This window comes from Miniopterus natalensis, chromosome 1 (genome assembly GCF_054644295.1).
Source record: "Miniopterus natalensis isolate mMinNat1 chromosome 1, mMinNat1.hap1, whole genome shotgun sequence".
In the NCBI taxonomy this organism is placed as follows: domain Eukaryota; kingdom Metazoa; phylum Chordata; class Mammalia; order Chiroptera; family Miniopteridae; genus Miniopterus; species Miniopterus natalensis.
The window spans coordinates 162,050,434-162,077,983 of NC_142081.1; the positions used below are offsets into that span (position 1 = coordinate 162,050,434).

The 27,550-nt window shown below is 41.9% G+C and overlaps 1 protein-coding gene and 1 long non-coding RNA gene across 2 annotated transcripts in view; one reads left to right on the top strand and one right to left on the bottom strand.

Annotated features, from left to right (window-relative positions):
- The window catches only part of MOB1B (MOB kinase activator 1B), a 41,344-nt gene extending 20,143 nt beyond the window's left edge, over positions 1 to 21,201 (bottom strand). Inside the window, exon 1 of the mRNA XM_087827075.1 lies at positions 21,173 to 21,201. Coding sequence (XP_087683201.1) covers positions 21,173 to 21,186 — 14 coding nt within the window. The 5' untranslated portion in view covers positions 21,187 to 21,201. The remainder of the gene's footprint in view (positions 1 to 21,172) is intronic.
- Positions 21,202 to 21,940: 739 nt separating this feature from the next.
- On the top strand, positions 21,941 to 25,352 carry LOC148094475 (uncharacterized). The gene is made up of 2 exons (XR_015714396.1): positions 21,941 to 22,016; positions 23,683 to 25,352. It is a non-coding gene; the product is annotated as an uncharacterized LOC148094475 (long non-coding RNA).
- The last annotated feature ends 2,198 nt before the right edge of the window (positions 25,353 to 27,550 follow it).

The following is a 27,550-nucleotide window of genomic DNA, read 5'->3' on the forward strand; positions in this document are numbered from 1 at the left end:
CATCAAGTTCAAAACAGAATTGAAAAAAGAAAGAAGTTTTGTTTTTTGTAGCTATATCCATATTAAGATTCAGGTGATCTTAGAATAATTGTGGGACTAGACTGGAAATCAGGAAAACAAGGTTCTATTCATTTTGCTGTTTTCTTCTTATGTTATGTAGGAAACCACAAATTGTCATCTGGGCTTCAATTTCTTTGTTTTTGAAAGCCTGGAAAATAACTTTTTACAAAAGGGTATAATTTAGAGATGAGATAATGTTTATGTTTTTAGTTCCCTGTGGACTTTCTACTCCCCTCTCTGTTCTTCCTTTCTTCTCTGTTTCTCATTTCCATGTACATTCATACTTTGAAAATGCTTTCTACCAGAAAGTATGCTGCCCTTCCACTCACCTATTGCAGAAGAAATCTGTGTATCAGAAGATCTCAGAAGAAATATCTGTGTACCCTTCCAGAGTCTATGTCTATACAAGCATAAGAATGCTGTGCCTGTTTCTGTTTTTGCACAATTGTGGCATACTAAGCATACTAAATATTATTTTTTACTTAATATATCCAGGAGATTGTTTTATATTAAGGTAGAAGTAGATATACTTTATTCTTTTTAAGGATTTAATAGTATTTCCTTATATAGATCGATATTTTAATCAGTCACCTATTGATAAACATTTAGGTTGTTTCTAGTCATTTGTTGCTATAAACAATGGTGCAGTAAATATCCTTGTGCATAAGCATATATAAAGGATAGATTCCTAGAAGTAAAAATTGTGTAAAAGGGCATGTACATTTAAAAATTTTATATCAGGCCTATTTTCCCCCAAATAAATAGTCCCCTGTATAACCCCATTAACGGTGTATGTGAGTAGCTATACACTTTTTGGTCTTAGAAAATAGGGATTCAATCGCTAACTTCTCTTGGACGGCTCCCAAGACAATATCACAACTACATGAGAATTCAGAGCTTTTGATTAGAATGTGAGTGATATATTACATATAACGGGTGTTGTATTGATCATTCATAGTCTTTTCTAATTCATAGTCAAATCTAGAATTGATTTGTTTTCCCCAGTACTCTTATTCATAGTTGAAACCCAATCAATTTCTAGAGCAACAGAGTGGTATGACAAATAAATAACTGAGCCCTAAGGGAAAACTCTAAGCACACATACCTTGAAACTAGCCATCCAACTGATCTAACTTTTATAAATTTCAACAGCATCATTTTTTCCTCTTTGAGACCCTAAAGAATAGATTAGGCCCCATAATGACACCTAGGTTAACTCCTATAAGCTAGTTCTTAACATCTCAACACTGTCATATCCATCATTGTCCCTACTTTTAACCCTGTATTTTCAATAACTATCAACGAAGTTGGTATTTTCTAAGTTGGACTAGAGAATCTTAAGGCTGAAGGAATTGGGGGGTGGGAGAAACTTATAGAGGATTCCAAAGGGGGCTCTAGTAAGGGTTAGTAGAATAGAATAGTGTCTGAATGTATATTCTGACACTAAAGAACGTGCCAATATATTCAAAATTACAAGCAAATTAACATCAATTTATTTGAGTCAATAGCTCTATTCCTTCAAGGTTAAGCAAACTGCTCTGACCACACAGCTAGTTAAATGGCAGAAGTAGAATTCAACAACAATCCATTATCTTGAACAAGTTACATAATATTACCAATCCTCAGCTTCCTCATCAATAAAATGGGAATAATAATAGCTACCTTACTATTAAATCCTGTGGTAAGAACTCATCTAATATTAGTTATCTTTGCTCCACATCTAGGTACCAACCTATCATTCACATCCGTAGCATCTTCCATAGGTCTAAAGTCCAATACTAGAGATCAGGTACTTGATATTTATTAATTGATAGTTATAATCAACTTCAGGCTGAAACTCCTAATCAGGATAGTAATGACAATGTTTAATATTAACTAGTATTTACTGTGGGCTTTGTACTCAGAAGTATTTTACATGCAATGTCTTATTTAATCCTCATAACTTTACAATGTATATGCTATTATTTTATTTCATGAGTAACAAAATTGAGGCTCTATTCACTTCAATAAACTACTCAAGATTAGAAAAGTGGTAAGTAAGCCAGAATTTAAATCTAGGTTTTAAATTTTTAAAGCCCATTCTTTTATCCATTCCCCAACACTACATGTTTGCCTTTATCTTCTTTCCAATTATTTGGAACAATTTTCTTTCTGTAACACCACAGTTTAATCAAGTTACTTATGAAACAATACAAGTCTAATTTATACTGAGTTATTAGTAGGCACATTTTAAAAACAATCTTCAAACTACCTAATTCCATTTCCTCTCCTCACATCTTTTCTAATTTAGATAAATACTTAGTACTGCCATTAAGGAAAAATAAAATTTCACCAAGACAGAAAGTAGACTAGTTGTTGTCAGGGGCTAGAGAGGGAGAAATGAAGAATGACTACTAATGACTACTACTACACAAGGCTTCTTTGAGGGGTGATGACAATGTTCTGGAATTAGTCATGATGGTGACACAACTTTGTGACTACAATAAAATCCACTCAATTTTACACTTTAAAGGATGATTTTTATGGTATGTGAATTTTTATGGTATAGTTCAATTAAACAAATTTTTAACTCTTTACTATTAAAAAAATAAGTAGTTTCCTAATAGTGCTCCTTACCATCTCAATAAGTCATCTTCTTTCATCCATTTATTCACTCTTACATTCCTTGATCCAACTAATATATTCTGACAACCTTCTATATTCTAAGTAGTTGTCCTAAACTCTGGGCAAGTCACAGCTCAGGACAAGAGATAAGATCCCTACTCTCATGGTAGGGAGAGGAGACAAACGAAAAATCAACTAAACTCTAACAGGCCCCACAAGACTTGCAACTAGGGGAGCAATGGGCAGTGGCCGCTCATCCCAGGCTTACTCCCCTGAACCTGCTCTCAAGGCCCATTTTTCTGACTTTCCAGTGAGTTGACAGCAGCCGCACCTTGGCTCACTTCTTTCCCATAATGTTTCTAGAGTGCCAAAGCAGCCCCACCTATGCTCTCTCCTATTCTAGACTTCTTCTACCCTAAGCCCTTCCTTTTTTCACTGTACCCAGCTTTAATAAATGTACTCTCAAAATCAAAATAAATAAATAAATAAAAATAAACAAACAAAAAACTATTGAGTAGAGCTAAGTGCTATGATGAAGATAACAGAATGATGTGACAAATGCACTATATTAGATTAGGTGGTTAGAGATGCTTCCCCAATGCCAGAACGCCAAGAAGGAGCCAACCATGGGAAGATCTGGAGAAGAGGGAAGAGTATTCCAGGCTTACAGGCTAAACCAGTGCCGAAGCAAGTTCTTTAGTAGTTGTTGTATAAAGGTAACTCTGACAGGGCATCATGAACAATGGGAATAGTGGTATAAGAAGAAATCAGAAAGGCTGGTAGAACCATATCAGCTAAGATTTTAGAAGCCAAAGTACGGAATCTAGATTATCATTTTAAGAATAAATGGGAAGCTATTGGAGATTTTTTAAAAACCAAAAGTAGTAACATCATTCTAGTTGCCATGCAGAGAATGGACTGGGAGGCTGGCAAAAGAGTAAAGAGAGAAGCCAGTTAGAAAACTACAACAAAGAAGAGAGAATGATGGCTTGGACTTGTGGGGATGAAAAAATGAAGGCAGATTCCAATATTTATTTGTAGGCAGTGCCAGCAGGACTCACTACTGGATATCATGATTTGTGGAGAGTGGTGAAGACAGAATCAAGGATGACTCCGAGGTTTTTAGTCTCAAGTAGGTAGAAAATGGACTCTTTAATTGAGACAGGCCTGGGAAGATGAGTTTTGAACATATTAACTTGAGATACCTATCAGACATCCAAACAGATACCTTAGGTAAGCAGTTGTATATACAAGTCTCAGCTCAGAGGAAAGATCAGACCGAAGGAAACTAATAAAGTTGGTATCCTCACTGGTTAGCATAGTGCTAAAAGATACACTAGTATTTTAAAAAGTATTTTATAAGCTATGAGAAGTCCTACAGTAAAACAACTGTTTATGGTTAGCTTCCCAAACATCTTTAGTCATGGAAACTTTTCTTCCACATTTTAACATCTTGCTCTTCAACACATATTAGGGAGATCAAACTGCTCTAGTACATCAAACTGCTAACTGGGTTGCCTCTCAATTTACAGTATGTTCATAATACTTCAGTTTTATAAAGTATAACTCAGTGACTTTATACAAGAGCAGATAGAGGGTTAGCCAATTCCCTATTTATTTAACACCCCATAAAATTTTATAACCTAATCCCTAGAAAATAATAAACCACTTCACATGCAAAGGCCAATTAGTTTCTACCTCTATGAAGTTATCTGAGGAATTATCTCAGCTACAGATGAAGGCACTAAAGTTTAACCACTCATCTCCAATCACCCTCTGAGTTTTTGAGTCCTGTATAGGCTGCAGTTTCCTTTGGCCAGCACTAAATTCATTACTCCAGACAGCAAACAGGTACTGAAACCACAGGCAATTTTAAGAAGTGCCCATAGTCAAACGTCTGAGTAATTTCCATGCAACAGCAGTAACTCCATTTTCAAAATCTTATCAATGTGCTGGACTGTTAAAAGGAGCAAACCAAAACTCACATACGCAGAGTTCAGAATGAGCATGAACCTAGCAAATGAACTGGCAGTAATTCCAAATATACCAATATTTCAAGCAAGTAACATCTAAAGAGCTTAAACATAACTTTTTATAAAAATTTTTCCTAACCTTCCATGAAAAACTGTCCATCCTCTCTTATGTGGTTTAAAGCACCTGTAACACTTTATGTGTTTATTTATGTGTGTGTTCTCTTTCAGACAGCACTTCAAAATGAGTGGCTGTGTCTGTCATCTTCATTTTGTAGTTCCATTCCCTAATATCGTGGCTGGCATATAGCAGAGGAAAGGGCACGGGACATGGAGTAAAGACCCAATTTCAGATCCTGTCTTTGTACCTTACTAGTTATGAAATCTTGGACAAATTTTAATAACTTGTCTAAGCTTACAACTAAAAAATTGGAGATATCACCATTTTTGCAGGACCATTATGAAAATTCAAGAATAAATTTAAAGCACCTTAATTTTGAGGTAGCTTTCACACAGCAAATGTGCACTATATGAAATGATAGCTTCAAAATGTTCAATCAATGAATGACTATACATATGTGGTCTTTTACATGCAGGTGTATGTATAAATAAAGCACCAATCCTCACTTTATCCCTGTATTAGTTCATTCAGGCTGCTATGAGAAAAATACCACAGACTGGGTGGCTTATAAACAACAGAAATGTACTTCTCACAGTTTCGGGGACTTGAAGTCTAAGATCAGGGTGCTAGCTTTGTTGGGTACTAATGAAGGCCCTCATCCAGGTTACTGACTCTGATGAGGAAGAAAAATCTAAAAACTGACCAGTACAATATCTTTTGATAAGGGCTATAATAATGACTACAGAGGACATTAAAATGGTATCTAACAAATTGGAAAGGGGGCACAGGTCAGGGAAAGAGTTGTCTCCAGAACTAAAGAAATGAGGGTGGGGGACAGGGGGAAGATGGCGGCCCTGTAACAAGAAGCAGAGCACCCTTGCTCCCAGCCACGGACTCGATTTACCACTAAGATATTGCATAACCAGCTTGGAAAAACTAGAGAAATATATCTGAGTGGACATATTTCAAGCAGGGAACACTGAAGAAACATCATATAGTCTGGCAAGGGTGGGGGGTGTAGAAAGGGGGAGTCCCCCGTGAAGCCTGCACTGGGCTCTGAGGCCCTAGGCTTGGAGGCTACAAAGCTCCCTCCGCTTGGAAGTGTAAACGGGCATCCAAAAGCTGGAATTTCAAACCCAGAGCAGAGAAGGGAAGGAGAGCCCCACGCGGAGGGCAGAGGAACCCAGGGGAACAGTGTGCCCTCGAGGAGGGGACCGTGCCTTCCTAGTGAAACAAAGCTTCTAATGGTGGCTGCGACAGACGTCTTTCACACCCGGTGCTGACCACAGGAAAGGCTGTCCCACAGTGTGTGGTTCCCAAACAGAAAGGGGCCAGAGGGCTGCACTGAGCAGCCACATACAGGGACCCTCTGCCTTCCTGTAAGGCATTGTGTAGAATCCCAGAAAGTATCTGATCTGTGTGGCTCGGGGAAGGGGAAGAGAGCCCTACTGCCAACAGAATTGGACTGGAGCTGCCTGTGGGATGGGTCAGGTCTCCAGCCACCTGAGCTTCTGGTGGGGTGATTCTGGGTTTTACCCTCCCTGAGGGGTGAGCTGCCCCAGCTTTACTGAGATCAGCTGTGCAGGGAAGTTGCCTGGGGCTGACTTTGTGACCCCTTCAGCTTGGCACCTAGGAACGGGGGCAGCGGAACCTTGCAGGGCAGATTCTGTGCTTGTGTGCTGCTTTGTGAGTTTTTGATCACTGAACGAGTGTCCACCTTGCTGGCATGCATTGGGCAGACAGACCAGCGAAAGCTGGGATTTATGTTGGCATTGTGAAGAGTTAGAAATTAATGGGCCCATGCTATCAGCCAACCAGATCTGGGAAAGAAGGGGCAGAGCACTCCTACCTCTCCTGCAGCCTGGGAGCACCCCCTCAACAGAAAAGGGGCTTGTCCAGCTCACTGAAGCCCCAGATATCCCCTGCACGGCACAGTCCTGAAGGGGAAGGGAGAACAGTTCACAGGAGGACATTACAAGAATAAGACTCTCAGGGACTGTTGTTTGGGAACTGGAGGAAACGCTGAAAACCCCTGCTGGGGGCTGGGCAGGCAAAGGGCTCACCAGAAGGTTTTTTCATTGAACCCACTGAGCCCAGGCTGCTGAAACTGCAAATACAGAAAAGGCAACAGACTGAAGTCAATCTGAAACTGCAGCAGGCCAGTGTGTGGGGAACTAGAATCAGAGGACAGGGTAGGGACTGAGGAGCTGACCGTGGAGCAGAGACTAACTTCCTCACAGTGAGCGCCTGACAGCGACACCTCTAAGCAAAGGGAGTGATGCCCTGAGCTACACTAGCCACCCTGCACCTAAAGACTCTGCAGAAGACTCTGGAGCAAGACCAGGCAACCACAAGGGGAAGGCAAAATAGCTGACAAGAGGAGGGGGTCCACAGAGAGCCTCAGATCAATCAACTACCTAAAGACACCAGAGCCAAACCTAGACAGCTCCTGACATTGGCTGATACACAAGCACCTCCCAGAACAGAAATCAGCACACAAAACAGTGAGCCTCAGACAACATGAGCTGCCCAGAAGAAACTCACCTGATTTGACTTTTCTTTCCCCTTAGAAAAAAGAGAGAAAAGAAAAAAAATTTTCTTTTAAATTTTTAAAATTTTTTAATTAATTTGTTTTGCCTTGCTTTTTTTTTTTTCCTTCTTTTTTTCCTTTGTCTTTTGTTCTAGTATCAAGACTTTCTTGACATTCTCTGCTTAATTGCTGGGACATTATCATTACAATAAGTTTACTGCTTTTCTCTATTGTTTCCCCCATATCTCTTATTGGACTCCCTCCCTGCCCTTGCTTTATATCTCTCTCTCTTCTCATTCCATTGGCATAACTTGTTTTTTCTTTCTTTTTCTCCTTTCTTTCTTCCTGTCTTTTTGTTTTATTGTTTGTTTCTATTTGTCTCTTTATTGTATTTTTATGTTTTCATTTTCAACTATTTTCCTATTCCTACGCTCTATCCTTAAATTTTTGCTCACCCTTCTTTCAGAATCTTTTCTCTGCCCCTTTTATCTCCCAGTAGCTTCTCTATTTTTTACTTTTTATTTTAGTTTATTACTATTTTTCTTCTATTTTTCGTTACTATAGCATTTGTGTTCTCACTTCACTCTCCCAATTCTACTTTCACTCGGGATGTTTTCATTGTGATTGTCAAGATATTTTATAAGATACTGCTTGTTTAGTTTTGTATTGTCTTGCCTTGCCAGCACCCGTACAACAGCTCAAAGTGGTTGGGGCTGAGACACACAGCCCACCTGAGAGGAGAGTCCTCCTAAGGACGGGTCAACAAGTCTAGACCCAATCACAACAGGAGAGCCCAAAGAACCAACAAAAGGGACACCCACAAAAGGGACACACCTAAAGCAAATAGCTCAGAAGTATAAGGAAAACACACCTCTGGGATCCACTGGACATATACTATAAAATCCTACCCCACAAGACTGGAAGACAGCAAATATATCTAATATACAGATACAAACAGTAAGAGCCACCAAAATGGGGAGACAAAGAAACCACCCCAAACCAACAAAAAGGAAAAATCGCCAGAAAAAGGCCTTGATGAGATGGAGTTAAGCAAGTTATCAGAAATAGAGTTCAGTGTAACGGTTATAAAGATGCTCAAGGAAATTAAGGAGAACAACAAGACACTTACTGGAAAGGTCGAGGAACTTAGTGAAAACATGAAAAAAGAGCTAAATATCATAAATAAGAATCAGGCAGAAATGAATAATACTATACTGATATCAAGAATACATGGAAGGAATTAAAAGCAGGCTCAATGAAGCAGAGGACAGAATAAGTGATAGAAGATAAGGTAGAAAAAAAATTCAGAGCAGCAAAAAGAAAAAACACTTAAAAAGCATAACAGTCTTAGGGAGCTTTGGGACAACATGAAAAGAAACAACACTCGCATCATAGGGATGCCAGAGGGGGAGGAAAGAGAGCAAGGGATAGAGAACTTGATGGAGGAAATGATGACAAAAAACTTCCCTACACTGGGGAGGGAGAAAAACACACAACTTGAGGAAGCACAGAGGGTTCCAAACAAGAGGGACCCAAAGAGACCCACTCCAAGACACATTTTAATTAAAATGGCAAATGTCAAGGACAAAGAGAGAATATTAAGGGCTGCAAGAGAGATAAGCAGTGACCTTCAAGGGAACCTCCCACAAGGCTAATAGCAGATTACTCAAAGAGGAGATACAGATAGCCAAGAGACATATGAAAAAATGTTCAACACTGCTAATCATCAGAGAGATGCAAATTAAAACCACAATGAGGTATCACTTCACACCTATAAGAATGGCTACCATCAACAAATCAACAAATGACATGTGCTGGCAAGGATGTGGAGAAAGGGGAACCCTGGTACACTGCTGATGGGAATGCAGACTGGTGCTGCCACTATGGAAAACAGTATGGAGGTTCCTCAAAAGATTAAAAATGGAACTGCCTTTTGACCCAGTGATCCCACTTCTAGGAATATATCCTAAGAATCCTGAAACACTAATCAAAAAGAATATATGCACCCCTATGTTCATATCCCCACAATTTACAATAGCTAAGATCTGGAAACAGCCCAAGTGCCCATCAGTAGATGAGTGGATAAAAAAGCTGTGGGGCATTTCCACCATGGAATACTATGCAGCTGTAAATAAGAAGAATCTCGTACCCTTTGGGACAGTATGGATGGACCTGGGAAATATTATGATAAGTGAAATAAGCCAGACAGAGAAAGACAAACATCACATGATCTCACTTATATGTGGAATCTAAAGAACTTAATAAACTGATGAACAGAATAGATTCAATGACATGGAAGCATAGATCAGACTGACGAATCTCAGAGAGAAGGAGGGGGTGGGTGGGTGGAGGGGGAGAGATTAACCAAAGAATTTATATGCATATATCCATAACCCAAGGACACAGACAATGGTGGGGAGAGGGGCGCGGAGGGGGGGAAGAGGTGGAGGGGTCATTGGGGAGAAAAAGGGACATCTGTAATATTTTGAACAATAAAAAAATAATAAAGCCAATCGTTTCGGGGGAAATAATAATAATAATAATAATAAAAAGAAATGAGGGTGGAGAAAAGAAAGGCAGTACAGCCAGAATAACAGGAACAGCATTTACAAAAGCAAGTCAGATGTAGGACAAGTACATGTTGAAAGAAATGCAAATAAAATAGCTGAGCTCTGTGGAGGAGGACAGGGCAGGAGGGCATCCATGAGGCTGGAATGGTAAGCAAACACCCTATCATGGAGGCTCCTTATGCCTTGGGATTTTGTCAACCACTCCAGCCCATTCCACTCTCTACCTGTCAGACAAATGATTCAGCCACTTCCTTTTCCTATTAAAAAATTTAGAGCTACAGTGGAGAGATAGTGGGAGCAGTGCCACACCAAGCAGGGCAGGCCCCCAAATTCATCCAATAGAAATGGCACCTGCCAAAAATACAGGGGCGAACATCTGCAAAATCCCTGCTGTTCTGAATACATGAACATACTAAGTACATCTTTTAACTTTTATAAATACCAAATAAAACTATTTTACACCTACACTCAAAGAAGTTTGCATATAATGCAACATCAATGTTAAACCTTCATTAGCCAGTGGACTTAAAACTAATGAGTTAAAGGCAGTTATTGAGGAGCATATCCATGTCACATGCTAGTCCATTTTAAGATTCTTGAAGGCAGAAACCATGTCTTATTTGTTTCTAAACTCCACCTTTCTCTCCCCACTACCAGCATCTAACACTTCACTTTATACAAAGGAGATATCCAATAAGTACTTATTGTATTATGCACTACTATCATGTACTTGTAAGACAGCTAAACACAACATGGAATTCGGAAGAGTGTAGATACTGGGCTTGGGAATTTTATGAGCAAGAACAGTAACAGTGTTTGTACAGGACTCTGGTTTATGAAAATTTCCATAACCATTCTCTCATTCAATCCTCATACTGACCCAATGGAATAGGCATTCCTTTCCCCCAGCAGAAAAAGGAAACAAGAGGCTAACAAGTTAAGTGACGTGCCTAAGGTCACAAGGTTGTGACAGACCAAAGACTCTGAAACCCAGGTCTCCTCACTCATAGGCCACTGTTCTTTCTATGACAACCTTCAATCAAAAATATATCTATATATTGAGGACATATTTATCTGCCAAACAATATACTAACATGCTGGGAAATAAAATAGTGAACAAACCCTTTGAAACTAACAGTCCAGAAAGGGAGGATACCTAAAATAATAATTGTAAATAATTACAAGTATGCAAAGACAATCAAATCACCTAACTTCCTTCAGGCCTGTTGATGAACTCTTCACTGCCACATGTTAAAGATGGTACAGGCAGACTTTACTCAGGAACAATGAGATAGGTACAGGGACCACTGCAATGGCATTTCACAGTGGGCAAGTGGGAATGTACAGTCAAGAAGCAAGATAAGGGGGTAAGTGATGAAAAATTGCCAAGAGGAAACTTTGGGGGTAGAGGAGTTCTGGCTAAACTGACCTACTACCAGGATTCTGGCTGAAGACAGGCCCGGGTAATCAGACATCAATCACCTGGGGGATGGTGCAGGACTGCGAAGCTGATCAGATATGGAGGGTGGGAGGGTTCTGGTTAAACTGACTAAACAGGGTTTTTGCTAAAACTAGACTTCACAAGGAAGTACACAAACAGGCCTAGAAGAAGGTCCAAGAGCCTGACTAAAGTTTGGTCAAGCAAAGAATCTTTGTGAGGGCCTCACAGTCTCTCAAAGACAAAGGTAGTGTTACATTGAAGTTCAAGGATTTTTCTTCTTTACCTTATTTCTAATCACTTAACTCAATATGCAGGCATCCATGCACTTACTATTGTCTAAAGCTTCTCAAACTTAAAGGTGTTTTTTCTGCATAGGGATCTTATTAAAATGCATTCTAATTCAAAGATTAGGGCCTGGAATCGTGCATTTCTAACATGCTTGTAGGTGATGCTGAAGTTCCACACTTCAAGAGTCTAAAGCAGACTTCTCAAGAGTTACGGTTATGTAAAGATACCGATCTCCTAAGTCCTGAGAGTGGCCTTCACCAGAGGGCAAAGAGCATCCTTTCTTCCCAATGGTGCTATTTGCTAAACGCTGAATGACAGTGTGGCTCAGAGGTTGAGCGCAGACCCAGGAACCAAGAGGTCCTTGGTTCACTTCCGGGTCAGGGCACATGCCTGGGTTGCAGGCTCCATCCCCAATAGGGGGGTGCAAGAGACAGCCGACCGATGATGTTTCTCTCCCATTGATGTTTCTATCTCTCTATCCCTCTCCCTTCCTCTCTCTCTAAAAAAAGGTAAAGGTATACCCAGAACTCATAGTTAACACTGGACAACACAGTCCCAACACCTTACCAATATGTTTCTACTTGAGCAAAAGCTAAAATCAACACAGTTCAATCGAGGCACATTTTGGTCCCCAAATATTTAGCCACTTATAATTATGCTTTCTGTTACAGTTTGGCTTTAACTATAATTTGGGAAAGCACTGATTTGAATTCTTGATAATTTGCTATTTCCCAAAATTAAAGACGGACGAGGATGACAGCGGGTGGACTGAAGGGCTCAAGAGTCTGACCGATAAACCCCTTGGGAGTTCTTAACAAGAGGGTGGGACAGAGCGTCAGTACGCAAAACGACGCTGTGCTCTGGCTAAGAGACTTCAGAATGGACAAACTGGTCTGTTGTTCACTGACTCAACAGTGCAGTTTCTAAGAGTTAAAAATAAGAGAGCCAGCCCTGGCCGGGGGCTCGGTTAGTTGAAGTGTCCGTCCTGGGTACCAAAAGGCCGTGTGTTCGATTCTCTGTCAGGGCACATATCTAGGCTGCAGGTTCAATTAACGGTCAGGGCGAGTACAGTAGGCAACCAATCGACGTTTGTCTCCCACGTCAATGTTTCTCTATCTCTTTCTCTCTCTCTCTTTTGTCTCTCCCTCCTTCCTTCTCTCCCTCTCTCTCAAATCAATAAACATGCCCTCAAGTGAGATTAAAAAAATAACAAGAGAGCCAGTTGAGTATCTGGCAGGGTGTGGGGAAAGGTTAGGAAATTGGGCATGGGGGAGTAAAAACAGGGAGTTTTTAAACAAAGAACTATTTTAGTAGTTAAGTCTAATGCTGCAGGGTGCTAGCAAAGGAACAGATTCTCTAAAGAACTGGGGCTCTATGTCTGGAACATGATCTGGGCACCAAGATACCCGAAAAGTTGCCATTGAAGACTTTTACCCCTACTGCTTCTACCTAATTATTCTATGTTTACACTGAATACTAAGAAGTATTTAAGTTATACCATTATCTCTTTCTACAAAGAAACACACAAAAAATATTCTTTCTAATACCCAATACAACTACTGAACTATTCTTATCAAATTTCAATTTGAAAACAACAAAAGGACTTAGGCAGAAAGATAAAATAATAGTAGCAATAAAGAAATTCAATCTTTCATTAAAAATAATGGTAACAATAAGGATACCTGGCTATGAGGTACTTAGACTATTACCAAATAATATTTGCTTACCTTCAAACTGCTTGGTTTTTTGCTTCAAAATCCCCAGAAAATCAAAGTAGCGCTGATACATGATAATAAACCCACAGAAATTGGCTATGACTTAAGTAATCAGAAATGATGATTGTTTCTATAAAATAGTAACAGCTACTAGCAATCATCACACTGTTGAAATACTGGTACTGAACTAGGTATCACTGCTACACATAATTACAATTTACTGAACTAGGCCTTTTACATTCAGTATCTCCAATCCTCCCAAGATCTCTGAGGTATTTGGTCCTAAACACAGGAATAACAGAAAAAAAAGATTACTGTCACACTCTTACATACACAGTGAAGTTGCAGCCTGTTTCATCCTTAATATGGCTGAAGGAGGGACTCACACATGTTCAGGAGAATGGCAACGGTGGTTGTTCTAGAGCCACAAAGCGGGTAGCCAGGGTAGGGTAAGAATGTCTATATACAGCCGTCTGAGCAAATAAGTGTACTGAGGATAACAGATTCCAGAGGTCTCATTGACAAAGAAGGAAGTAAAAAATGGGTAAAGAGAGAAAGCTAGAATGACCCCTGTGCTACTGGCTCAGAATTGCAGTTATCAGTATAAACTCATTCAATATATACGGATAGATATATGTGGGTATGTATTTTCTAGCGCTGTCCACTGAGAGGGCCTGGAAGCAACAACACATCTGTAGTAATGAGCACACCTATCACTGAGAGTCTGGTTTCCAAATACTATTCTCCACTGAATAGAACCACGCACTTAGAGAAATGGCCAGTTCCAGGGCTGGGGCAGAGCAAGTATAAGATAAACCTGTGTTAAGAAGGAAGTTAGACAGGAGCGGTGGGGGTGGGGCCCACCTTGGGGTCCTGACAGTGGTCAGACCAACACTGCCTTTGGACTGCCTCTCTATGGGAGGTACTGACCAGCCAGTTCTTGGCACAGGCGCAGAGGCAAAACACAAGACCTCAATGCAATCTTACTAGGGTTCCGGACTTACTATAATAATATTTGCATTGCAGTATTGACACCCCCCAATCCCCTACACCCCACCCCAATAGTTTTTCTATAAGCATTATGGGTAAGGGCATGCGTACAAGAAACATAGTTATATCACCCTTTTCTGTCAATCATCCCTGGATGGAAATGAAAATGGTCCACCCAGAAAATCCCTCATTTAAATCATATAACCCAGGGAGTTCCGGGCCATTGTCTCTCTCGACTGGCCCGCTCCTCGCTTGGAGTGTATTTTCAATAAGTCCCACTTTGCTTTACTTTCATTTTCGTTGGCCTTAAAATCTTTTCTGGGTCACGAGAACTAAGGTCCCAATTGTTAACCCCAATCAGTAATACCTGGAACATCTAGTTGTGTAAGTAAGTGCTCAAAGACAGACAGGAACAAGTCAAAAGGACACAGAAGCCAAACTGAACAGGGCTCCCACTAGCCAAAACTGAGACAATATAACCACCAAAATAAATAATGGTAGTTATAGATAATTCATTAAATAAAACAGAAATCCATGTGCCCACATGGATATAAAAAATAAACAAATAGCCCTGGCCAGTTGGCTCAGCTGGTTGGGCGTCATCCCATACACCAAAAGGTTACGGGTTCTATCCCCAGTTGAGACAAGAACAGGAGACAACAGATGGATGCTTCTTCCCCCCCCCCCAAAAAATCAATAAACAATACCCTCAGGTGAGGATTATAAAAAATAAAACAATAAATGGGAAGAGCAAGTTTTTCCATACAAAATGTCAATAATAAATATAAAAGCAATAACAGAATTGGAACATTGGCAACCATCATAGTAATAATTTAAACAAGGACCATCAATGAACACTAAAACCAGTGAATGAAAATGAAATGAGAAATGGGATAGTTATGTAGGCTCAAAATACCTCCCCACAAACTATTAATTACAGAGAAAAAGGTAAAACTTTACACTGGAGAGTCCTGGTAGACACATTTATCAAAGGATCACCTCCAATAATGGCAAGCATACATTATATGACCTGATAAGATGCTGTAAGAAAAACATGCATCACTTCTGTGATATTTCTACCTGAAATACATACATAATCAGGTCTAACCACAAGGAAACATCAGACAAACTCAAACTGAGGGATATTCTACAAAATGACTGGCCTGAAAGTCAAGGAAAAACTAAGGAAATATTTCAGTTTGAAGAAGGCTGCAGACACAAAACTGGTTCTATGCAACACGTGATTCATGACTGGATCCTTTTGCCGAGATGACATTATTAGAGTAACTAGTGAAACTAAATGGGATCTCTGGATAAGAAGAAGGAGTTCTTTGTGTTATCCTTTGCTACTTTCTAAATATTTGAAAATGTTTCAAAATAAAATTTGAAAATCACTTCTATAAATGAACAAGTTCCACAGCTACAATTATAACTTAATCAAACATGCTGTAAAAGATGACCTTAATTGATACGAAAAACAAAAATGCAAGTTATACATCTGAAACTAATACAGTATCATATCAATTGCATCTCAAAAAAAAAAAGATGTGGGAAGAAAAAAAGACTTAAAAGAAGTTTTCTATAGGATTTAATTTAACATTCTTAGCAGACACCATTTTTTGTATTTTTCAAGTAGTAACTCATAGCTCTTCTGTCTCAATACTACCAATCGAATAAACAACTGAAGAGAAGTACTACATGTGTTTTCATGTATCACAAACTCCAAAGGTACAAAAACTCTGCAACTACATCAAGGAAAAGCAAGTCAATAAAAATAAAAGTAATCACATAGCAATTGTTTTGCACTCAGTAATGTAAAACAAAAGCAATCCTGTATCAGATGGGAGGAGTAAACTAAGGCCAGCCAAGATTCTGCAATCCCCAAAACTATAGTTCGGAAAAGATGACCATACTTATTTCTGCTCCCCCCACCCAAGAAAAGCGGACTATATTAAATCAGACTGTCAGATAACAAAACTGTTAAGATAATACTTGGTTGACAACCATTCAAAATGACATTGCAGAAGTATAACTATGGACACAAAAATTTTACAAGTAAAAAACCTGGTCTATGTACAGTAGGGATCCGTTTGTATGTTTTTAAATATATACAAACAAAAATGCAACAGGAAAATTAGGAAGTTATATCAAAAAACAAATAATAGTTATCTCTGAAGGTGTGATTATGAGTGCTTTATTTTCCTTTTCTTATCAGTATTTTGTGATTTCTCCAACATGTTTATCATTTACACTAAAAATGGAAGTAAAAAAAATAATTTAAAAGTATTATTTAAATTTAAAAGTTTCTATTTTCTCTTCCACCATTATATTCTTGGTGACCCTTATAAAACGGCCCCAGCAATCTGAGATATTAATACCTAGTAATATAAGACTTCTCTTAAAAACAAGACCTATCTGAATACCACCTTTTTATATAATTTTATCAATTATAGTATGAGGCAAGATCTCTGGATCTAGGTTGCCAGGATTCAAATCCCAGCTATACCACTGACTCACTACATAACTTGGGGCAAATTACTTAACTTCTCTTTGCCAGTTTCTTCATCTGTAAAATGGGATATCTGCTATGCCTGACACATATTACTTAGCTATTTTATTATTATTTTATTGTTATTGTTATTATCTTTTACAGGTGAGGATGCTGAAGCACTAAAATCATCTGCCAGACAACAACAATGCTGGGAAGGGGGGTGGGCTGGGGGTGGGGAGGGGGTGAGTCGAAGGAAGGAGAGAAAAGAGAAGTAGGCAGACAGAAAGACAAGAGACAGACACAAACACAATGAAACCCTGGATCTCCTTTCCTAAAATGCTATTCTTCTGAAAAGACAAATGGAAGTTATGTAGCATAGTGCTCAATAAATATTTCCTTCTTTCCTTCCTTTCTCAGCCTATCTCTTTGTTTTTTCCTGTACAGAAATAAACCTGGTTTGTATTCATTCACATCCCTAAACCACCTTTCCTACAGACTTGCATTTTAAAGTTAACTATATTAGTTTTAATTCTGTTCCAAGTCAAATGTTTCTGTGGAATTCCATTAGTCAGAAGAGACTTGCAATTTAAAAATGCTAGAAACAAGAGAATACTCAATGCCCTTCTGAATGATTGTTAAGAACTCACTTGGGTACAAAATCTCCCTGAGTTTTATATGCATAAAATTCATATTTTATTTTCCTTTAAGAGAAAAAACTCTTACATCAATTGTGTTCCAATTCTATCCTGGTCAATAATTAGGCCAGTAACCTGAAGCTGGTTATTTTACCACTTCAGCAAATAAACGGTGAGTAAGCTATGTTACTGATTGAGTTCATCTAGCTTCAAAACTCAACAGCCTCTTGGACACACCTGAAAATAAATTCACAGGCAATTTCATGCCTCCATGTTTCCTCTGACTGAAATCTCCCGTTTCCCCTTCTCCTTTTAGAGAACTCTTGTTTTACCCTCCATTAAATATTCATCACTTCTTTCATGAAGCTTTCCCTCCAGACCAAATAGAACAAATCGCTCCACATTTTTTGGACCCCCATGACTGCAATGCATCTATTAGAGATGACTATTTATAAACTGTCTACCATCTCTGGAGTTCCACTTCTTTTTTTAATTTTTACTTTTTACTTTATTTTGATCCTCACCTGAGGATATTATTTTCATTGCTTTTCATAGAGAGTGGAAGGGAGAGAAACATCAATGTGAGAGAGACATATAGATTAGTTGCCTCCCATACATTCCCCAACAGGGGCCAGAGATGAAGCCTGCAACCAAGGTACTTGTCCTTGGCAGGAACCAAGCCCAGGACCCTTCAGTCCACAGGCCAATGCTCTAACCACTGAGCCAAACCAGCTAGGGCTGGAGTTCCACTTCTTGCACAATGCCTGGTAAACAGCAGGTGCTGAGGTTGTGTTTAAAAATTTGAGTCTAGCCCCGCCTGCATAGCTCAGTGGTTGAGCATGGACCTATGAACCAGGAGGTCACGGTTCAATTCTCAGGCACATTGCCAGGGTTGTGGGCTCAATCCCCAGTGGGGGGGGCATGCAGGAGGCAGCTGATCAATGACTCTCACATCACTGATGTTTCTCTCTCTCCCTCTCCCCTCCTCTCTCCAAAATCAGTAAAAAGATACTTAGGGGGAAAAAAATTGAGTCTACAAAGTTAGAATAAGGTTGCTGTGAAGTTTCCCTAGGCACCATCCGGGAGTTTAGCTTAATTTGAAGATACACAGAGGCCAATCTGCAGCACAACCACAGTTTTGTGCCAGTAAGATCCACCTATGTGATGCAAATTTATTCTGAGCATTTGTACAAGATCACACAAAGGCATCACTACTGCAGATTATCTGGACACATTTTGGGGATTACCTAATCTAGCTCACCTCCCTACTTCACCTCTTCACCCTGCTCTACTTTGTTCCATGGCATTTAAGACCTCCTACCATACTACATAATTTACTGCTTAATGTAAGCTCTACTAATTTCTACTAAGCAGAAATTTTTATCCATTTTGTCCACAAATGATACCCAATGCTTATATCAGTGCCTCTCACAATGAATGCTATTTTTTAACTAAAATTCTTTCCTTTTCTATCGAAAAGCCCTCATGAATTATGAGTCATCGCCTTTATAACGCTATCTCAAATTGACCTTATTTCCTCAGCTCCATCCATTTATAGTCCCCTTATCAGGAAGCTTCCAAGAACTGGAAGAAAATATTCATTATTTAACTCCTAAATTGCAGCTCTTATTTTCTTTGCTCACCTGTTGGTATAGAAATAATACTCAGGAAACTATACAAAACAACAAACAGGTGAAATAACCAAAACTTGTTCTTTACCTTCTGGTAATTATTTCTATCTACAAGGTCTTCACTTCAGATTTTAAACTAATGGTGGACAAAAACCAAAACCAAAAATAATGGATTACTCTTTTGGATTGTTAAGCACACAGGCCAAAGATGTTAGATTAACTCTTACATGTGACCTGACTGAAAAGTTGTTGCCCCAAATAGCACAAACTCTCTAATGTGCTGTAAGTTATGGCAAGATTTTTGTTAGGTAGCTAATATGCTTCAGGAGAAATGAACTTATTCATTGAATTTCTGTAGCTATTAAATACTGAGCCATGTAAAAATAGGAAAGTATTATATTTGTATGCAGAAAATACCATCAAAACCTTGTCCCCTTGTTTCCTCCAAATATGGTGTTTCCCTGCTTCAACCAGTTGAGCTATGAGTTCCAAGAGACACAAGCCCATCAGCAGCAGTCATGGACATCATCTACATTACTACTTTGAAGACAGCTTTTAAGTTCTTGAAAAATATCAAATATCAGCAATGTAAACAAACTCAAGAGAAGCTTCAAGCTGAGATGCCTAGGTATGCTGATTAAAACTAAACAGAAAACAAAGACTGAGTCACCCAATCCTCTCATCTATCACCACCTATCTGACAAACTCAACTTCTAGGATGAGCCTAAAAAAAAAGCTTCACAACCTCAAACGTGTTAGGCAGGATGACAAAAGCCAGGCCCCCTATCCATGTTAGAAATATTAGCAAGTCTGTCTGCAGGTTAGCCTTCTGTGATCGCTCAGTTTTGCTTAAACACCCTAAAAAGGATTCATCTTCTAAACATGAGCATGTGAAAATAAGGGTTAAGTTCTCAGGACTCAAGTGCCAACGTGATGACCAAAAGTTACGTGAGGTGGGGAAAGAGCATCAGAACAGCAAATGATCATTAAATGCTACTTTCTCCACAACAGTAAAAGAGTGTATGGGGTGGGTTTCAATCTCCGAGTTTTTAATGGCTTTCTAACCAGAGATTAAACATGGGTGAATCACAACGAAGCCTTCCGCAGGGTGCAGGGTCCTGCTTCCCGAGGACGGGAGGTTTCTCCGCTGCCCCCACACCCCTGCCAGGCCACCCCGTCTCTCTACCCTGAACCACCCCCAACACGTCGGTAATAAACCATAAGGGACAGCCGATTCGAAACGCGACGGGAAGCTGTCGTTTACAAATGATTTGCAAAAACCCCTCCCCGGCGGACCTAATCAACCCAGGCTCACCACCCAGCCCTACCTGGCGGTCTGAGGTAAGCCCCGCACCCCTCGGGAAAGCGCGCCCAGAGACCCAGGCTGCCCCCGGGCCCGACCCCGAAGCAGCCCCGCTCGGCGCGCTGCACCCACCGGACCGGCCGCCCCAGCGCCCACTCTCAGGAACCAGAGGGAAGTTAGGAAGGTCCTGGGCGGCGAGGGGAAGCCGACGCTCCACCTCCAGGGCCTGGGCGCGGAGAGCGAGCAGCGGGCGGCAGGCGCTCGACGGCCGACCCGACGGCGCCGGGGCCGGTCACGCGGGGCGGGAGGCCGTTCCGGGCGCGCGGGCACACAACCCCGAGCGGCGCGGGGCGGGGCGCGGACAGGCGCGGGCACCGGTGTCGGGAGGCCGTTCCGAGCGTGCGGGCACACAACCCCGAGCGGCGCGGGGCGGGGCACGGACAGGCGCGGACGCGGGCACCGGTGTCGGGAGGCCGTTCCGGGCGCGCGGGCACACAACCCCGAGCGGGGCGGGGCGCGGACAGGCGCGGACGCGGGCACCGGTGTCGGGAGGCCGTTCCGAGCGTGCGGGCACACAACCCCGAGCGGCGCGGGGCGGGGCACGGACAGGCGCGGGCACCGGTGTCGGCACAGGGTCCGGGGACACACAGCCTCCGCGGGCGCCGCAGGGCTCCACGCGCGCTCGGGGCGGGCCGCGGGACACCCGCGCGGGGGGCGAGCCCGACCCGGGCGGCGCGGGCACGGCGGGCGGGGGCCCGGGTGCGGGGGCCGCGGGCCCAGGGCGCCCGAACAAAGCCGGCGTGCGCGGGGCCCGGCTACTCACAACAAGAAGCTCATGGCGGCCGCGGCGCGGGCTGCGGGCTGCGCGCTGCGGGCTGGGCGGTCGCGGGGCCTCCGGGCGACGGCGGCGGGGATGTCGAGGCGAGGCGAGGCGGACGGGCGGCGGAGGGCAGCGCCGGCTCTGGCGCGGCCGCCGACTCGCTGGGCTCCGTCGGTCCCGGCGGCGGGCGGAGGGCGGAAGTGGGGAGCGCTCGGCCCGTGAGGCTCTGGGCGGGGAAGGAAGGAGGCGGGGAAAGGGCAGCGCCCGCGCCGCAGAACCGCCGCCCGGCCGCCGCCGCGCAGCCCGGCCTCCTCGCGGGCCCCCGACTGCCCCGCGGCGAACTCTCGCGAGAGCGCGCGCGCCCCCTCGGGCCCGGCCGGGCTGGGGCTCCCGGCGGTGGGCGCCTCGGCGTCAGGGGGAAGAGGGCTTCGGCCGCGGGGCGGGGGGGCCTGCTCTGGGCGGGGCACGGCCGCGGGTCTCGCCCCGGGGTGCCCGGCGTGATGGCGGTTACGGAGTGTGCCGCCGCCGCCTGGAAACGGGGGGCTGCATCGGGCCGGACCGGCTGGGGCGTGGCCCTGCGGGAGGAGGGAGAGGGTCCGAGCGGGCGGCCCGGGCCCTGGTGTCCGGCCCTGCCCGGGAGGCGGCCGCCCCGGCCGGCGGTGGGGACGGGACTGCGGGGGACGCGCCGAGGTGCGCCGAGCGCCCGAGGAGTGGAGACGGCGGCCCGCGGTCCCGCGGCGCCGCGAGCTGCGGGCTCGTCTGCGGGAGGCGCGGGCCCTGAACGCCGAGCCCCGCGCGGCGCCGACGGCTGGGGCGCCCGCTCACCGCGCTCGGCACCGCCCCCCCGGTGAGTTCGCGCAGCCCGAGCGCGGCGCGCCGCTCCTCCCCGCGGACGGACGGGCTCCAAGGAGGCGCCGGCGTGCAGTGTTTCGGTTGAACTTGTTCACTGGTGGTTTGGTATTTGGGTAAATCGACCCGCTTTTAAAAACAGAAGAAAGTATTGAAATCTTGACAGTATCACAGGAACACAGAGGTCACGAATTATTTGAGAAGATTTAAAGGCTCAAGAGTTGCAGGGAAGGTGGCAGGAGGGTTATCTGAATGTAATGAAAATAATGGGTTTTATGGCATAGAAGCCCGGTGTTCCAGATCTTGACATGCTAAGCTACTATGTGATTCCTTAAGGCTCTTATGAAAGTGAACTTGAGATACCAGCTTAAGGAAGAGTCAGTCTGTTAACCTATTAGAACAGCAGGTTTACCCCTTTTAAAATGAGGGACTTGGATTATTACATGATCTCTAAGATATCTTCCAGTTCTAAAATTCTGTCATGCTAGGGGCATTCTTCAAATAATTGACAGCTCCCATCTGCTCCCTGATTCGGTAGGGTGGCTTGTGCAGCCTTGCTTTTGGTCAAACACAATTTAGATGAATTTTATGACACTCTGTCAGGGCAGCGATTGGCGAAGGAGAGAAGCTGCAAAAATACCTGACGAGGTCTTCAGTTAGGAGAGTTTCCTAAGATTAACAGCTGATAAGACATAAATATATTGGCTCTAATAATGAGAGAAGTGTCATGTAAATAATATGGAATATAATTCCAGAGATTAGTTATTTAAATCAAACAATAGCTGTCACCTAAAATTATTTAGCACTTAAAAAACTCTGAGAAATCTAGAATCAAAACAAGAGTATATTTACACATTTCTAATTTCAATTTCTTCAATACATACAGGATGGGGCAAAAGTAGGCTTACAGTTGCTCATATGGAAAATAATACAACAATTAATAAATAATACAAGAGGATAAGATAAATAAAATAATCTGAATAACATTTTTAATTTGGGAAATTTTAAACATATGCAAAGGGGAAGAAATTAGTTTAATGAATCCATCACACAGCTTCAATGATTATCAGCTTGTGATCCCTGATTAACATTGTATAAAGATCCCTCTCCCTTCTTGTGGAGAATGGACCAGAGGGGACCCACGTGTCAGAAGATAAGCCAGAAGACTATTGTAATCATCCAGTTGTTTCTCAACAGTTGTGATTTGGTTTTGGGTAATATCATTAATAATAAAAAAAGAAAATAATTTCAAGGTAAAACCACCAGCACTTGGTGATTGAGGAGCCAAAGATTATTCCTGGATTTTTTGTTTGTTTATTTTAGGGAGGTTTTAGCAACTGGTGGATGGTGCTGCCATTTATTGAAACAGGGAAGATATGAGTCACAATTTGGGGGTAAAACTAAAAATTTCATTTTAAATATGTTATCTCAGATTTTTTTTTTAGACATCAAAGTAGCGATGTCAGGTAGAGTTTAGATACTGTCCAAAGCCTGGGGAGAGATCTGAACTAGAAGTATGAATGCAGGAGTCCTCAGTAAGTAAACAGTATTTGAAGCCACAAGATGAGCTTCCAAATCAGAATTTTTATGCCAAATAGGAATAGACTTAGCGAAGCGTCACCTTCATGCGTCTGTGTCTCTTCTTTCTTTACTTCTCTTCCCAGGTATCTCAGGTTTCTGATCACCGTTTACCACCTCTTCCTCAGTTGTACTTATATTCTTTTTCCTCAAGGTGAAGCTTTCTACAACCTTAACGAAAATGATTCATCATACCTTTTTATCAGATAAATTAATCACTTCCAATCTGTTAATATGTTCCCCTCCCAGATAAAATAACACCAATTAAAGCCAAAATTTCCAAATTGTAGAAGAGGGGAAATTTCTTCTTGCAGAGTACTTTAGTTAAAAAGTGAAGTGGGAATGATTGAATTGTTATTATAATACCACCATTTTTGCAGCTCCTAATAGATAAGTGGGTCTGGGCATTGAACAACAACTGCTAGTATCAAAACAAAAGAGACAAGCATACTTCTTGTGCATCCTAATGGAAGATATCTTGCCAACAAAATAGAACCTCAATTTGGTCAAGCCTCTAGGTGGAATTTACCAAACTGCAGGAAATACAGGGAACGAAGAATATGGTAAAGAACTTGTGAAGTGACCCCACATAGATGCAATCAGCAAAATCCGAACTGTGGGGAAACTATGCACAACCCAATTTCTTCAACAAGTGAATTTCAAGGCAAAAATAGAGCTGAAGGAGAAATCTAGAGACTGAAAGAAACAAGAGACGTATCAACCAATTATAATATATACACTCATTTGCATCCTGGTTCAAACAAGCAATCTGAAAAAGAACAATAACAAATGTTTATGTCATTCATACACAACTGAAAAATTTGAACACTGGATACCTGATGATTCTATGGACTGACTATTGTGGTGATGATATGGTTAAAGAGCCTTTACTTTTTAGAAATATGAATTGAGTTCTTTGCAGATGAAATAACATGCCTGGAATTTGCTTCAGAATAATGTAGAAGGGAGACTAGGAGTACAGATGCATCGAGATTGGCCATGATAATTGTTGAAGCCAGGTGATGACTACATGAGAATTATTATACTGTGCTGTCTACTTTTGTTTAGTTTTGAAAAGACAAATAAATAGCAGGTCTCCTTTTGAAAAGGCCAGCAGAAGTGTTATTAATGATGGGAATTGAAAATTTGCTGAAACAGAAGATGATTTTATGGAGTAGAGAGTTCTTCGCTTGCCCACACATTAGCCAGCTTTTTCTGCCTATTTATAAAGATGTTCTTGTACCTGTAAAACTAAAAGCAAATGCTGTTAATGCCAGCGAGATAAATGCCAAGTTCAAACCTTGTGGCTAACTTTGGGCCTCAATATTTCTTAAGTAGCTGTTCTCTTCTGATTCAGAAATATGATCTGACTCTGAAGGAATAGATACCTGAACAACAGAGGCTAGAAAAAAGTATACCAGGGCAACAAATCCTTAGTAACCTGATAAAATGCATTCTGTTGTGTAGGAGTGTTTGGTTTATATAATATCTAGATTGATGTACTTATTCCATTGAATTAGTTTATTACATAAGATTATTTTTAGGGCTACCATTTATTGGATATTTCTGATGGGCCAGTGACTCTGCTAAGCTTTTCATATATTTTATCTCTATTTCATTTATTCCTTACACTGTCCCATGAGGTTGATACTGTGTTATTTTCCCCCCTTTTAGGTAAGGAAACTAAGGCTGAAAGGTTATATATGTAATTTGTTCAAGATCACATAGTTAATAAATACAGTGTGAGTTCAGTAAAGTCTGTTTCCCTTTTCCCTTTCCCAGGATGACCTAAGTTAGAATGAATGGATTCTGAATGAATTTCAGCATGCTACACAGTCCTACTTAACACAGCTAGCAATTCAACCTGATTCTTATCAGTGCCCTTTAGATTTTAATTCTGTATCTTACTGCATTAATGACAAGCCTCTGTATGGTTACAAGTGCTTCTCAAGGACATATTATTTTGACACAATAGAAAATAATGGAAGTACAAAAGGTTGGTTCATGAAGCTTGTCTCTCGATGCATTCATTTATCATTAAAAGCCATAAAGCATCAAAACACAAAACTTCTTATTTAAATGTTACAATGGAAGAAGGGATCTTCCATCTGTCCCAAACCTAAACCAGTACGCTCCTCTTCAAGCTGTTCATTCTTTTGAAGGCAAGGTCCCCACTCAAGTATTATCTACTGTGAGCCTCTGTGAGCAAAAAGTACGAATATAGTCCCCGCCATCATAAGTCCTATAGGTCATTGGGAAATACAGGCAATCCACCAATTAAAAGCAAAATTAGAAATTGTATCACTGTCAATGTCCGTGAGTGTAAATAACAGGAACCTCATCGATTTTGCAGGTCAGAGAATTGGACCCTGTGCATTCAGAAGTGAATAGTATGTATTTACTCCTTGCACTTAAATGCTATTGTTTATAAATGCATAATTTATTAAAACTTCTACTTCCCCAATCACCATTGCCAATCCACTTTGTTTTGAAGCACCACAACATAGTGATTTTTGTTTGTGAGAAGCCAGTTTTTTAGAACTTTTCAGAAGATGCTACTTGCAGTATAATTTTGAGACTCTTAGTCCACAGGACAAAAATTATAAAATATTTCTTGCATGGGCTTTGCACTTGCTCAATAAATGAATTTATTTATTGGGGAGGAGGAGGAGGTAGGGTCCTTTTTGAACCTATTCAGAGCTGCTTTTCTCAAATTGATAGGACATTGCCAAGGTCAGCAAGCCTAAAATTAACTCCACCAGCTGTGTTTTGTTTTGCTTCATCTAGCACATGGGCTCAGGGGGCTTAATCTGCTAGGCTTGCTTGCTGCGTCAATCTGCCGTGCTCTTAAAAGCTTGTTTGCCTGGAGTGCATGTTGTGCATAAAGACGGGGTAACTAAGCAGCTTGAAAGTATATGGGGACTAAATGAGTCAGTCTCTCCATTAATCTCAAAAAAGCCTAGCAACGATGTGGGGGGTGGGCTGGGGGGTGGAGGAGCCACTGCGGAGTATGTCAGATGAGCGGCTTCACTTTTAACCTTGCTGCTGATGTGCCCTCGGAGACCAGGACATGAGGATGTAGTTTCAAGGACTCTCTTTTTAGCCCAACTCTCCCCAGGAGGTCCTTTAGCATGAAGGACCATATGTAGACACAAGGAGGATCCCAACTTAAAATATCCTAAACGTCAGCAGCTGTTACTTTCACCCACACAAATTCACAGTTGGCTTAATTACACAGTGCCTGTTCTCAGGAGCTGCAGCCCTTGGGTTGTGCCCTAAGTACTTGGCTGCTTCCTCCATTCCCTTCTCCACTCCCTCCCTCAGAGTGGCCTAAGGAGAATGGGTAAGTGAAAGGGATCAGGTCTGAGCAGTTCGGGGTTTGCATCAATGGAAATGATGAAATGTGCAAGTCAGATCTCCCAACATGGTCTTGAATCCCTGCCTATATGACCACTGAACTCCAGGGACTCTAGGCAGTCCCTAGTCTTGGCCATTTATTCTCTCTTGCTCGTGGCCATTACCACACCCTCTGGCATCTCTCTCATGTTTTCCATAGTTGTCATAGTCACAACCATAGCAACCTGAGCAGGCCACAATCCTCTTATAGCTGGAGACATGAGACACAGCTTTATACAATATAATTCCCCTGTCCTGCACCAACTGGAATCTGGTTCCAGACAGTCAAACCATTTGTTTTTTCCTCCAGAGAACTATTCCAACCCTCCCAAAATATCACTGTCCTTAAGGTCTGTGTGGCATCAGGGCAACCAGGGAGCATTACAGAGAAGACCAAGGTAATCAATCTTACCTTGAAATTTGATCAGGCAGTTCCAGGTCCCTTATCGGTTGTACTCTGTGTTTCCACACCAGTCATTCCGCATGAACACAGGATAGAGGGGTGCAGTAAAACCGTAGAAGATTTACTATCCAAAATGGAGCTTTTAAAGGGAGCAA